At 35.8% G+C, this 14,200-nt stretch overlaps 4 protein-coding genes across 10 annotated transcripts in view; 1 reads left to right on the top strand and 3 right to left on the bottom strand.

The window, feature by feature from the left end:
• Window positions 1-262: 262 nt before the first annotated feature.
• On the bottom strand, window positions 263-6,511 carry LOC136420188 (endoplasmic reticulum metallopeptidase 1-like). 2 transcript variants are annotated; one of them, XM_066407017.1, is made up of 12 exons: window positions 6,270-6,511; window positions 4,182-4,456; window positions 3,854-4,126; window positions 3,638-3,807; window positions 3,195-3,405; window positions 2,605-2,913; window positions 2,318-2,547; window positions 2,087-2,270; window positions 1,698-2,038; window positions 1,323-1,641; window positions 708-883; window positions 263-646 (listed from the first exon to the last, which is right to left on the bottom strand). In XM_066407017.1, the coding sequence occupies exons 1-12, from the start codon at window positions 6,281-6,283 to the stop codon at window positions 482-484; spliced, it is 2,667 nt and encodes an 888-aa protein (XP_066263114.1). In that variant the 5' UTR covers window positions 6,284-6,511; the 3' UTR covers window positions 263-481. The 2 variants fall into 2 exon arrangements, with proteins under 2 accessions (XP_066263114.1, XP_066263115.1); XM_066407018.1 differs by lacking the exon at window positions 6,270-6,511 and adding an exon at window positions 4,515-4,811.
• A 564-nt stretch (window positions 6,512-7,075) lies between these two features.
• LOC136420202 (ninjurin-1-like) overlaps window positions 7,076-14,200 on the bottom strand; it is a 56,030-nt gene continuing 48,905 nt past the window's right edge. Inside the window, exons 1-3 of one of the 6 annotated variants that reach the window (XM_066407039.1) lie at window positions 10,140-10,362; window positions 8,876-9,049; window positions 7,076-7,973 (exon numbers count right to left, since the gene is read on the bottom strand). In XM_066407039.1, the coding sequence (XP_066263136.1) occupies window positions 7,767-7,973; window positions 8,876-9,049; window positions 10,140-10,298 (540 nt within the window). In that variant the 5' untranslated portion in view covers window positions 10,299-10,362 and the 3' untranslated portion in view covers window positions 7,076-7,766. The other 5 variants (XM_066407036.1, XM_066407035.1, XM_066407040.1 and 2 more) reach the window with 5 other exon arrangements.
• LOC136420209 (allergen Tha p 1) lies at window positions 10,669-12,409 on the top strand. Its single transcript, XM_066407049.1, has 2 exons — window positions 10,669-11,204; window positions 12,216-12,409. The coding sequence occupies exons 1-2, from the start codon at window positions 11,051-11,053 to the stop codon at window positions 12,362-12,364; spliced, it is 303 nt and encodes a 100-aa protein (XP_066263146.1). The 5' UTR covers window positions 10,669-11,050; the 3' UTR covers window positions 12,365-12,409.
• On the bottom strand, window positions 13,076-13,717 carry LOC136420208 (ejaculatory bulb-specific protein 3-like). The gene is made up of 2 exons (XM_066407048.1): window positions 13,407-13,717; window positions 13,076-13,354 (listed from the first exon to the last, which is right to left on the bottom strand). The coding sequence occupies exons 1-2, from the start codon at window positions 13,600-13,602 to the stop codon at window positions 13,167-13,169; spliced, it is 384 nt and encodes a 127-aa protein (XP_066263145.1). The 5' UTR covers window positions 13,603-13,717; the 3' UTR covers window positions 13,076-13,166.

The following is a 14,200-nucleotide window of genomic DNA, read 5'->3' as shown; positions in this document are numbered from 1 at the left end:
GATGTAACTTTATATTTGTATTGGTTCTAATAATAAGTAGATAATGTATTTAAATGATAAATAATTCACTCTACAAAAACAATAAAAATCTAATCTATTGATATGTATCAAAGAAAACTTGCTTCTGGGCGCACTGCCTATAGATAAAATGCTCTGAGGCGCCTAAAAAGCGCAGTTGCCTACCAGCTTTACTGAAAGAATAATTATGCACTTTAAAATGCTATAAAAAATCTTCAACTTGAATTCAACTAGGTATCCTCCCGCAGTAACAACAATTCTAAGTAAAAATCTGTAAACTTTAACAAACAGCCTCAAGATCAAAGAGAGCCCAAACCAATCAAAACATGCGACACACTTGTGTAACTGGAATTTTACTTAAATATAGACTGATTTATAAAAAGCAGTTATAAACAGCCCTTAAATCTATGGAAATCAGCTAGAAGATAATATCACATGACGCTATGGTTGATCTTTATCATCATCAAATTTTCCAGGATTCGTAAGTTGCTGTCCAATACGTAACTGCAGTCCAATCCGGGAATTCATTTACGAAGTTTTTCAGATCTTGTGAAGCCTTTCCCTCTCCAAATAAATAATGAGAGGTCACTGCCATATCCATTATGGGGCCCGAATGGGAAGAAGGGATCTGCAAGTGTTTTTAATATGATTTAAGAATGTCCCAAAACAATTAACTTAATAGAACTTACTTTAAAATCTATCCAAAACCGAAGGGGAACTGATTCTAACCCATAAGCGTAATAAATGAAATACGTATTTCTACCGTTCCACAAAGGCCCAGCCAATGGTTCAGGGGTAGGTATACTCCAACCCTGTATTTCCACCCCTGGAACAGGCGACATCATAACACCTAAATGGGTGGGACCTGAAAATAGAAAGCAAGCATGGAATAAATATGTGGCGTATTGACCAAATAATATTAAACTTAGTCAGTTTTATTTAGTGACAAGCATTCACCCGATGTCAAGACTGTTTTGTTTGTATCAATTTCATAACGTTTAATTTTGATTTAAGCGTTTTGAACAATTGGCATTTCCATAATATGGCAAGCGATATATTTTATCAATAAAAATAAAAAAATATAAATCCAACTTTAGTGAGAATGAAAAACCATAAGGTGAAAACACCAGATGCCAAGATGTATTTGAGCACAGTACAGGAAGATATTTTCCACATTCACCACAGCGTTACGAAGATTGCTAAATCGTATCATTACCATCAATTGCAAAATTCCGTTTAAAAAAAATATATATTTATTATCATTGCACTAAATTTAACATTACCCTAAACTAAAAAACACTCACCGCTGACTTCAAAACTGAGCCTCTCCCCTTCAGAAATGGTCCGCCTCTCAGTCAATGTCATATTCACAGTATTTAAAAACACTGGTTGAGGGCCCGGTACCCAATGAGTCTTCCAAATCATCGTCAATACTGGCACTAAGTATGGAAGTCCACAATATAAGTAATTCACACAATCTTGCTCAACTGATATTGCAGTTTTCATGAGATCCACATGGTGGTCCACTGTATGAGGACTGTTGATGTCCATATCGACTATCCAATAACCATTGGAGGTGTCGGTTATGACTCCAGATTCATCGTGGAATGTCCGTTGAGTGTGCTTGAATGATCATTTGTGAATTTATAAGAGAATTGTTAGAGAAAAATTAAACTTACTGCAATCATGAAACGTTGTGGGGCTAGAACGTTGGGTCCTCCAGAGTAAGGAAAACCCAAAGGGGTTAATAAGAGCACTGCTAAAGAAATTAAGAATACGGCTATGAGGGACTTAAAAATCTTGTCTACTTTTCGGACTAGAAGTATTAAGGGCACTGCAAAACTGAACATTTTGGCGAAGAGAAAGCTTATCATGGCTGCTATTAAATATTCTGCATGACTACCCGCACCAGCCCGTCCCATGATTGGGATAAATAAATACAGGGCTCCGATGACCAGATAGAAGTCTTGCACAAATGGCAGGCCTATCAGGAAGACGTGCATCAGGTACCACTTGGGGCCTGGAAATTTAAGCTTAAAATTTTTGAATTAATAGTTTGAAAAATTACTTCTCCATCTTCCGAATAACTTAGACTTTAAAAAGTTACCCAGTGAGGCGAAAAATACCCATGTGAGTGGTATGAAACTGGACCTGTATCGCAACAAAGTACCAATGATGAGGACCATTGTCCAGATAGCCTGGTAGGCGTCATAGTACAGTTGAAATACCGTCCAGGGAGATAAAATTAAATCCTAAAAACACTTTTATACTACTTATAATTAGAAACAAAAAGACTCACTTTATTGAAATATTTGGCATGAACAAAAATGGTAATCAAAGAAATCACAAGCGTTGGTATCACATACAGGAAAAGGGCCCAATAGGGCCGGGCATACCAGCTCATAGTACGCCCTAAGCCTATTAAACTACCAGCTGTTCCTACTGCAAACATGAGGCACATCAACCAGGACAGCAAAATCACCCCCACGCAGCCGCTAATTTTAATCGTATACGAAGCACCAGTAATACCTATACAAAACTCTTATAAATACCTTCTAGTAAAAAAAAAAAAAAAAAATGACTAACCATCGTATTTCTTGGCCTCTTTGGAGTTCACAAAAATGCAACAAAACGATGCTATCACAGTCAAGACATTTATGAGATCAGCCAAAGGCATTTGCCATCGTATAACAAAGGCCCCCAGAAAGTCAAAAAAAACCAAATTTCCAGGCCTATAATGCTCCACATTCGAGAGCTGATGTCCTTGAGCCATTCCTTTGGCAAGGGCTAAAATGTTATCTCCAGTGCGCTGCAGAGATCCTAAAGGGACGTGCTGAATAGAGTCGAATTTTGTGTGGTAAACGTATCCGTTTGCTGACCATGCAAAATCGAGTCCTGAAATTACCATCAATCAACTTGGGAATTAGACCTGTACAATATGTCATAAAAAAGTATCTAGATATTAAAAAACATGCTTTAGAAATATGTATATTTAACCTAAAGTATCTAAATTACATTAAAATTGTGTTAAATACAAGCAAAAGTAGATAATGAAATTGTAGATAATTGTTGCAATTTGAACCAGTAAAAAGAGGTCGGCTTGACATAACCAATGAAGTTAGATGAAAAAGACTCACTATGTTTTTAAAGATATTGTCATAGCTAGCTCTGCTTACCAGAAACATTACCAAAATCCCTGAAAATCCTGTAGTCAGTATCCCCGGGTATGACCCCACTCTGGAAGATCTCCTGAGCTAAGGATGAGGCGTAGGGATAAGGTACTTCCTCGGAGTAAGTCTCCAAAATCCAGGGATGATTCGGGCCAGCCTGAAAGAGCACCTCCCTACCTCCGGCCCCACAGGCTTCCAAATTAATAAAAGCTCTAACCTAAATAATATTGTTTAACTATTAATCCCGAGTGGTTAAATAATAATTGATGCAAAGAAAGCTTAATTAAAGTGAGCTCAAGAAATCGTAGGGAATTATTTTAAGGCTTTCAAACTACTCCCTTAGGCGATAAAAAAGACTATTTTCAGAAAATTAATAGTAACCAACATAATGCTTTTTCTAGAAAATTTCTTAAGCTCATTTTTACTTTCTCAAAGAAGCTATAAATTACCTCTTTAGCCCATTTATGCTGGGTGATAAACCCATGAGAGGCCGGCATGAAATTCTCCTCACCTCCGTTAAACAAAAAAATAATATTGTGCCTCAATATCTTATCTGAATGCACCAAAACCCTTAGTATTTCCAGCATTACTGCACATCCCGCCCCATCATCACTAGCACCTAAAATGAAGTTACTGAAGGTGTCACGAAGTTCAGGTAAATTTACCAGGGCTATCCATAACAGTGTCAAAATGACAGTTGATCAGCAAACTATGGGATGAATTAATCCGCGATCCAACTTTGACCACAATGTTCTGGACATCTCGGTAAACATTGGTCATCCCATCTAGAAAAGCCAAATTAAACGCTCCCGATGCTTTTTGAATGTCCACCTCAACCACATGGCTTGAATGTGCCTGCCCTATTATTCCCTCTATTTCTGAGGTAATGACTTTTACGGCCAAAACTTCGTTTTCGTAACTTCCAGTGACCCTGGGACCTAAATCGCCATAAACATTAAAAAAATGTTGGATATTTATCGACCCGAAAATTACCGATGATGGTTAAATTTTTAAGAATGTCATAAGCCCTTTCTGCGATGAAGCTATTGGGGTGCTGCAGTTCTTCGTCTCTGGTCAGAGCTTTAGGCAAGCGCTTCTCGATGATAATTACCAGGGAAAAAGTCAGCAACATCAAACCTAAAATGCTCACAAAATAGCTGGAGGGCATGGGTTTGTGAGTCTTGCTTGAGTCATAATCTTTGCCATTGCTGTATTTTCTGTAGTGACTGGTTTCAGAGGAGAATCTGTTTCGTAATGAGCCCATTTTTCTGAAATTAATTATAATTAGAATATGTAATTACAAATAATATAGGACAGGTGGTTTACCAAGTGTTTGATATTGAGCCAAACCTGTGTAATAGTTTTTATAATCCCAATAAATGTCTCCATAAATAAAATTACACAGGAACTTTTAGATAATGTTAGATAAACTTTGCTGCTCCTGTTTAAAGTGATTATTGGGTGTTAATAACTCAAATATTTGCTTGTTATCGACCCATAATGGCTTACTAGGCATGAGATAAGGAAGCGTCCTTGTTTTGGGTGTCAACCCAATAACATCAAAATTTTCTGGCCTGGAGAAATTTTGATCTATTATTAGATCATGATGATGTTCGAGGTCAAATTATAATTTGGAATTGGAGGAAGACCCTTCCACTCACTTTCCTAAAACTCAAATCCCCAAGTTCCTCCTTGAAAGTATTAATTTAATAATTCATCGAGCATTTACAGCCCAGAGTCGTATACCCTGGATTTTTAAAGGGGTAAATAAGAAACAAAAAATAAAGTTATTGATTTCAATCTTGAATTGAAACACTGCGATATGTATTCTCACATTAAATACACACTACTGAGTTGTAGAAGTCTGACTGCCTCAGGTTTCTCTCAAAAAATGTTTTAATTTAATAGATATTCTTGGCTAACGGACCAATGTGGTATTTTATAGGGGCTTTCAAGGAGTGAAATATCAAATGTCAAAATGAGCTTTTTTTACTAAAGAATTCATAAATTAATGTGTTCCACCATAACGTCAAGAAACGTATGCCCTCCACTACTGAACCTCTCTTTGACGTATGTATGTGCTTCAATGTATAATTAAATAATTTTCATATTTTAATGATTGATGAAAGAGCCTTTTCAACAGCAGAATAGACCTTTCAGGTCAAGGTGCAAGAGCTTCTTAGAGCTACTTAGAAGTAAGCTTAATCTGCTTAACAAATAGACAAAGAAATCCTGTATTTTGTACCTAAAGGCAAATGGTACATATTTGTGGTCACTGAATCAAGCTTAAACACATGTAATAAGTAACAAAAAAAGTATATTATACTAATACATAAATACAAAGAATTTAGGTTATATAATACTTGTGGAGCAGAGGCTAATATATTCAGTGGCCTAAGAATTGAACTACCTAGGGGTAGATCACTGACGAACTGTTGTGTGCTATAATAGCTAGAAAATTCTTTTGAAACATATACTTCAGAGACACATTGAAAATACCACAAAATGTGTAAGTGTACACCAATATATCTCAGTGATTTTCTCTCGACAACTACAAGCTGGTGATCACAAACAACCTTAGTGTCACGAGACACTGACAGCAATGCCACTGATGAAATTTTCATCAGAGTATAAATACAATGTTTTATAAGACAATTTCTCCAAAGTGGGCTTATTTGAAAACATTTTCATGTGAAGGCAAACTGTGATTTCATGCTTTTATCAGCAGAAACAAATATGCAACAACATATAACAAAGAATACTTACTGCTTGCCAACTTAACAAAGACTTTGTTCAATGCAAAATTCATTTACACCTGTCCATACAAGAACAAGCAGACTAATTAAGCTACATCACTTATCTGACTTGTTAATACACAAAAATAGGCAATAATTATTGCTACCTAATGATTATTTTATTGCAAACCTGTCTAAACTCAATGAAGCAATTTGTTTATAATTATACACTGGCTCCAATATTATGGAATTGAATTAAAGACGAGCCAGGTCACTGGTCGGGAAATCAGTGCATTGCGGAAATCGGAGATATAGAGGAAATAGAGCAGCAGGTCAAGGCACTTACCCTCTGTTTATCATGCAGGAAAAGCCTTCACTAAAAAACTGCTGTTAGTGTATCGTAACATCGATAAAAACGCTTCATTTTAGGGAACAAAGTGCCGATTTTTGTATCTTATCAGTTTGCGCACACACGACCAAGGCTTCGCGATAATCACAAGTGTTTTAACAAGATTGTGGGGCCTTTTACATACTACTTTAAGTTGAGCGAGAGAACTTTGTTCTGAATGAACTGAGCAGTTGCGCAAAAGGTTGACGTTAACGATAAACTTAACCTAGAAATTTGTTTTTGGAATATTTTTTATTGTTATGAAATATCAATCTGTCTGGAAGAGCTATCTATCATTTTTTCACATGCGCTACTACTACACTAGGGAAAGAGATAGATAGATAATTGTAAACGCGGTAAACAAACAAACGAAATGTAAATGCTGTAATCACAACAGTTCCCATAGCAACGACGTATTGGCAGTTGTGTATGTCAAAAAGTATGTGGACTATATATATATATATTTGTGTGCGTGTGTAAATGTGTGTGTGTGTGTATGTGGGTGTTTGTATCCTTTGCAGTTCTCATGAAATAGAGTGAATAAAACATTGTTCTGGGTTTGTTCAAAAAAGTGTATTGCACAAAAGAACAGAAAGGAGTTATTAATATTAAAAAGTAATAAATAACGTTTGACAATTAATTTAGTTTGAACATTTGCGGGAAACTGGAGCCCCATCCAGGAAAAACTACCACGAGTTAGTGACTGGGGAGAGATTATGGAGTTAAATGTAAGGTATCGTATTATGAATTAATCGGTAAACAAATTTCCAAAAAAATATATATTAAATTTTAATGAAATACTACAAAAATTAGTTAATACCTAATACAATAGTGAAAAAGTCTGCCTTAATAACCTAAACAATGTTAGACAGTTAGATCTACATACTTGATATTTCTAAAGGCCAAATTATAGAATTGTGAGTACGTTTACTGAGAACATAAATTTCAATGTTAAAAAGCAATTAATTAATAGGAAGTCTTTATCTGCAAATTAACAAGAACTTTATGTTTTAATTAGAGTTAACGATTTGACTAATTTTACTTTTAGATGCATAGGGCCTCTCTTTGGAAAATACTAAAATATCCTTAAATTATTTCTAAGAGGTAATGAGGATGTCATGTTTGCATTAGTACTTTTTGAGTTGTTTCTAGAGACATATTGGGATTCTTTATTTTATAGAAAATTAGATAATAATTCCTCTGAACAAAAGCCTTAATATTTTCTCTGTTGAAAGTATCAGCAGGTTTGTGTTTACTAGGTCTAAACTAACTTATAAATGGATATGTATTTTGTGATGTACAGTAGGTATCAATAAGCCCTTGTTGTACACTGCAGTTATGTTCATGGTGCAGCTTAATAACATGGTCTTAGTGCTACTAACTCTGAATAAAATAAATCACAACAGTGTTCAGAGGGAACCATTATCAGTGCAACACAATAAGGAAGCTGTGGTCCTAAGACTTGGGAGTTGCAAGGGTAGTGCCTTCCACTGCATCTGTGCCCTCCTTCATCTCAAATGAGCTTATAAGCACATTAACAGCCATTATGGCAATGTTCACACACAAAATAATATTGTTTGCCTTGTTAGCATTGGGGCAGTGGTCCTCTTTGTTGATGTTGAGGGCTGTTCCGAGAAGCACACACAGACATGCTTGGCCTACCTTTTATCAAAACAAAAAATAAATGAAAATAATAACAAGCACAAGTAAAGCTGTGTTGAGAGTCTATGAAGAGTTTTTTGGGGTAGTAGCAGGAAAACTGATGTGTTTCTTGTTTTGAGGTGAAGTTGTGTTGAGTGCTATTGCGGGGTCTAGGCCGAAATTCATTTTAATTATGTCGCAAAATAGGGCTCCAGTAACGAATCCCAAAGCAATTTGATTAAGAATTGCGACGATTGGGTCAATTTTGTCGTCGTCATAGGATCGCATAATTGCAATTAAAACTGAGAGCAAACCTGCGGTTACCTGCGAAAAGAAAGAAAACAAATCAGTTTGACTGGGGCTAATGGCTTATACTAAAATTTTATCTAATTTGGTGTGTCAGATGTGGTTGGTCGGAGATGAGCTTCAGAGGCTGACTAGAATATTCAAAACCAAAGCCGGAAATTATAACGTTTACAACTGAAATTAAAAAGATAAACATCAAAATAACGTCGTTGAGCACTATGGCCATGCGATGGTCTCTCTCTTTGTTAATATTCATCCCTCCGATTATCAGAAAGAGGATCGCTACTATTAACTGAAAAAGAAACAGTCATCTAATTGTTCATCGCACCACAGTTTTACTGCTACTACAACTTATTAGAGCCCCAAAGAGGCCACCTCGGGGGGCTGAAAAACGGCGTATCGTGCAATGGTCGGATCGAAACATGAAATGAGCAAATTCAACACTGTGATCACAAAAGCGCATATAGTGTTTAAATAGTTCAAGGCATTGGCCATAGCATGATAGCTCTTCAAGTGCAGTCTGCAGTCTGACAATAGATGCAACGTGAGACATAGGAGACCCACTAGAACCTTCATTAAACATCACAACCTATGTGGACCCCTCAATGAAAACTCACCTGCAAGACTATGGAGATGCTAATGAGGGTCAGCATCAGGGAGTAAAACTCGTGTTTCTCTCCCACTTGCAGGACGTATTTTAATTGAGAGGCGTTCGCAGTCAGGAGGGCTACGTCTAGAAGCCCCTGGGCGATGGTCTTTTTGGTGGCGTATTTGTTAACATCCAGAGATTTCTATAGGAGAAACGTTCAGTTTAATAAACAAACATCAATGATAAAGGTAAATTGTAAAGGTAAACCTTAAGGATTGTGATAGTGGCAGCTGCAATAACACTAGCAGCATTTCCATCTACTTCAGAATGAGCGTCGGCCTCTATGTCATTTTTATCTGATATCATGTTTGTTGCCCGGTTAAATACACGCAAGACTGACCACTGCGGACAGTTATTTACAAAATAATGCTGGTAAATGAACACTACATATAACGCAGCTTCTGTTTTGATATTTAACGCCACTATAATCCGTTTAAGTGAGGTTTATTGAGATAAGACAATTATTTTTTTATTGACGAATTAATCTCCTTTAAAAGATGTTGGGCAAATTTATAGGTAAATCAGTGATTTAATCTTATCACTGACAAAAATATCTGAAGTTCATATTTGAAAATAATGACTCTTCTTTATAGTTTCCTTTCAGGTCATTTAAATTGTGTTAAACGCTTTTTAACCCTTCATGCATTGAGGTGATAATACGTTCTATTTAAAATAAAGAAAACCAGATTGTTATATCTTCGTAAGGCCATTACCACTTGAATAACAATGCCAGGAAGGATGTGTATCATTTCACAACCATGTGCAAAACGCTTGAAATGGCAAATAATGTCCTAATAGAGATTAACAAATATGGCATTATAATGACACGATTTTATCTTTGTGTAGCTGACAATGGAACAAATTAGGACGGTGACTTTGTGAGTCATATGTTTTGATTGTCTAATTAATAAAGGTTTTGGGTTAAATCAAGCCAATAATTGAGAGACCTCTGATAATCTAAATGCATTTTTATTGTCACGAATAAACTCAAAATTTTGAAGCAACACAATCAGTCAATGATTTTTAATAAAAAAGAGATAAAAGAGAAAGTTGTATTCATCATAATGGTAAGATAGCTTTTTTTATTGTGTTGGTTATTGGCAAATAGCGGTAATTGATTCATTCTAGCTGGATTCGCCATATTGTCAAGAAGATTCAAAAATGCAAAAAATTATACAATAATTGAATAAGCCTGTCTCTTTCATCCGATGATTAAACTTCTAACTACTTACTTCTCCGTTGGCCCGATTAACCGGTGACACAGACATATTATTCTTGAAAAAATTGAGATTCATTAACGAGCGAAGTGAAACCGTAACACTCCCGCGAGAGCACTGAAGTAATTGCAGTAGCTTTGGTCGATTAAATAATAAATTAGACTTAAATTGCATACGGTTAAATTAAAGGCTGACGGTTTCAGTCATTTTCCACAAATGTGAACTGTTAAGGTGGTGCTATCGACTCAACAATTTCAAAGAAAAACTGATCGATTTACAGCGTCTGCCAATGGTGTAACTGTGAGTTCGTGGATACAAACATTTCCACATTATAATGGGCAGTGGCGGAGCTTATGGGAGGAAGAAAATTATGTCTAATTTATTCTGAAAGGAGAGAATTCTTCAAATTTTTTATGGTTTTTACTTAAACAAGTAACCCTCATCAAAGGTGCCTTCCAAGTCCTGATTGGTTAGGGCTTATTTCCAACAGGATTTTACTGAACTAAGTCGGATAATTAGAGAGTTGCTGGAAGTAAAAGGTGGCGAATTCTCCAATGAGTCGATCATCAACGATCGATTTACCAGATTTGTTGTAATGATTTTAATCGAAAGTCGTGGTTTTTGGCATGACTGAATGGGAAATTTTTCGCTTTCATAGTATCGAGAGAAAAAGCGCGTTATACTTTCAATGCTCAACACGTAAAATATGAGTCCTCGTCAATGGACCTTAAGAATTCTGGTCACAAAGAGCCCAAAAATACGTTATCCCCATGGTGTTTAACTTACCTGCTGAGCTCACACACTATTAAAGCACCTAAAAAGCGTGAAAGGCAACGTCGACTTCTTTACAATCTAAGGACAATCATACAGTACCTGATGCAGTCTCTAGCAAATCACCGTCGAAACTAGACGAAAACCAAGAAAATATGGCCCTTTTTACCAAAAACTTATGGCTATTGTTAGTCCTTTTTGAAATGGTGCGATCGCAATTGTTGAACGGGAATAATGGGTATGTGGAAAAGCAGTTGATGTGTGCCCTTGATAGGGCTCCATGCGACAACTTGGGAAGGCAGATTAAAGGTAAGAATTCCTCATTCATTTTCATCAATTTAATTGAGAATTATGTATGCGGTTCTTTTTTGGTTTCGTTATCTTTCCTAGTGATGAGTGATGATTAAAAGAAATTAGAAAATTACAGGCTCTAGATGAATTATGGCAACGGAGGCGCCTTTGAAACGTAAATTCATCCATCAGGCTTCCAATTTTAAACAGCATTAAGTTGGGTTTGACTTAAATCACCGCAAATATTCGCCTCTATGTTAGCGAAAGTTATTCAACACTCAACTACTGAAAGAGAAAAAAGGTTCGAGGTTAATTACCATTATAGAATACATGGCGAAATATTCGCAATATAATAACTAGTTCGCATTGGCCATGTAATGACCACTGCATGCCTAGAACCCAATAACTTGCTTTAACCATCGGAAGAAATGTAAATGGTTATAGGTCCTACACAATTTATTTGAAGCTGATGCATTTAAGTCTCGAATTTTTAGTGTTTACACAGAAGTAGGTACAATGTAGCAAAAATATACTCTGGAAAGCGCAAGCAAATCTGCTTTACGACTTTTCCATTGGTTGCCATCAAGTTCGGCCTTAGCAAGTCTAGCATGAAATTTTTAATTACCTCCAGATGAACACTGGCCAGAAAAGTTTGCCGTCTTGGGCCCCCATAAAACCGGTAGTAGTAGCTATAAATTATTATAAATAGACAGAAAAAATATTAACTATAAATAGTTGAAAAATAAAACAGACAATTGAAGCATTCGAACAAAAAATCATTTTTAGTTACGAAATGCGAGCCCAAGTTCTCATTATTATCAGACCGAATGACTAAAAAATGGGTAGGTCTATGATTAATTTGCTCCATATGCTGACTTTGTTGAACATTACCAAATCAAATTTAATTTTTTGCTTCATTTCTTGCGAACTGTACCTACTTCTGCGGAAATATACTAAAAGCTCGAGACTAATTCTCGCAAAAAATTAATATTTTATTGAATTGAAGGATTATCGATAACATTTCTATAGATGCTTTGCCGGAAATTATTGGAAAAAATTGCCAATCCTGTGACTCCAAGCAGTATGCAAATGCCAAGAGAATAGCCCGGTTTGTGCAGAATAAATATCCAGATGTGTGGAACGATTTGGTGCGAAAATATGGGAAGAATTTCCAATGAAAAAGTGTGCGTTTGCACAAATTTAATAATTTTATTGCCGTTTAAAAACTTTTTTAATATATTTTTTTAATTAAAAAAAATATAGGAGGATTTTATTCCTTTTATTATGCATGTTAAATATTGACAGGTGTGCTTTATTTTCATCTAATGCATTGTTACAACTAATCTCTGCTTTGAATCTGTTAATTCTCCCAAAATTCAACTTGACCCCCATATACCGAAAACCACTAAATTTCCCTCTTTCCACACAAGCAATTGCACCACTTTTACAATTCTAATAAACTGATTTTCAAACATCCAAAACCCAAATTGCCTTCGATTTGACCTTTTCTTGTTTTTTTCGTTGACTAAACAAACAGCTTCTTATATAAAAAAAAAGGTTTAAATTGTGTAGATAATCATAGTTTCGAAGCAGCCCTCGTATGTGCTATAGCAGCTGCCATTTTGGAATTGTGGCATCAGCAAGGGAGCTGCTCGGGTCGCCCAATGGGAGGAAATGTTTATTTTATAAGGCAATAATGGGTGATAATAATTGCAAGAATTTAATGAATGTGTTTAATTATTAGTTTTAGTTAATCATATAGTCTTTAATTATTGTGAAAAAGATTGAATAATTAAGTTATAACTGCAATGCATTTTAATGGGATTATCAGAAAATCGTTTGTCCCACTATATTTCCTTCACATGGTAAGTCACTAAAACAAACGTTTCTGCACGTTTTCTTTATTATTTGAATATAAAATCAGACTTAAGTCATTTAAGCTGAGTACTGACACTGAAAGAAACCCCTTATTCTAATACTTCAAGCACTCTTGGCCAACTCCTGCTCATACTTCTGCTTGTAAACCCCTTGCGGATCATACTTTTTGGTAAGCCTATCCCAGTCTTTAGTTCTCCTAGTCATCAGATGTCTAATCACCTTCTCTGTAGTGGCTTTTTGCTTGTCGTTGCACTTAGCGCAGCCACTTGCCAAAGCGTCAGGCAGGGTCTCTAAATAAATAAATTTATTTACTAAAAATTGTGAAAAAATGTTTTTACTCACTTTTAAGCTCCCTTCCGTCGGGGGTGCATGGTCCCTCATCCATCAAACACTTAATATAATTAGTGAGCACTCTCTGGTTGTTTAAGATCTTGTCCACATCAATGTTGTCGTATTTGCTGGTGTATGGGCCATTATTTTGAGCTAAAACCGCACAAAAACCAACAATCACCAACACAACGAGGCTCAAAAACTGCATCTCGGAAGTAGTTCTGAAGAAGTACTACTGCTAATGAGCCTTTATTTTGCTTCGTTGACTGTCGAGGTTTGGGGGGATCCTTAAGAAAGTAAAAGTTTATATATTTTAGTGACGCTCTGGGTAACCGCAAAATTGTTTCGTCATCATGGGTGGTTCTAGAAGAATCCTCGAATTAGTATACACGTCTATTTCTTCATAATATGGATAATTATTTTACCGTTAAGTAAGCTGAACCTTATTGGATATAATAGGTTAATAATAATAGTTTTTAATTATTCATTAGAAAGCTTTTGGAGGGAGGTGATTGACTAATGGAGACACGAATTATCGAGAATAACCCGTCTTGCTGAAATTTATAAAGAGAAAGTGTATGTCTTTTCTTACTAAATCTCACGTGTAATATTTGTTAGATTAAATAACCCGAGAGTTGAGCGTTTATGTTCCTGCAATTTGGGAAAATCCTTTAGGGCTTAAAAGGGTTTTTTACATAATTTTCTCTGCTTTATAATCATTTTAGAAACTCAATTTGTTAATTGGTGATTCATAAGATCCTTGATTTTTCGTAGGCCAAAATGGCAGATAATCGGACTTATATGAC

The sequence above is a fragment of the Euwallacea similis genome, chromosome 3, assembly GCF_039881205.1.
Source record: "Euwallacea similis isolate ESF13 chromosome 3, ESF131.1, whole genome shotgun sequence".
NCBI lineage: Eukaryota > Metazoa > Arthropoda > Insecta > Coleoptera > Curculionidae > Euwallacea > Euwallacea similis.
This window is presented reverse-complemented; position numbering and strand designations above follow the sequence as displayed.

Excerpts from the sequence above, each read along its gene's own strand:
- LOC136420188 (XM_066407017.1), bottom strand. Across the intron at positions 2,548-2,604 it reads AGAGGCCAAGAAATACGATG|GTATTACTGGTGCTTCGTAT; the intron begins GTTAGTCATTTT and ends AGTTTTGTATAG. Across the intron at positions 1,642-1,697 it reads CACAACGTTTCATGATTGCA|CACACTCAACGGACATTCCA; the intron begins GTAAGTTTAATT and ends TGATCATTCAAG.
- LOC136420209 (XM_066407049.1), top strand. The coding sequence starts at position 11,051 with ATGGCCCTTTTTACCAAAAACTTATGGCTATTGTTAGTCCTTTTTGAA. Across the intron at positions 11,205-12,215 it reads CTTGGGAAGGCAGATTAAAG|ATGCTTTGCCGGAAATTATT; the intron begins GTAAGAATTCCT and ends ACATTTCTATAG.
- LOC136420208 (XM_066407048.1), bottom strand. The coding sequence starts at position 13,602 with ATGCAGTTTTTGAGCCTCGTTGTGTTGGTGATTGTTGGTTTTTGTGCG. Across the intron at positions 13,355-13,406 it reads CGACGGAAGGGAGCTTAAAA|AGACCCTGCCTGACGCTTTG; the intron begins GTGAGTAAAAAC and ends TTATTTATTTAG.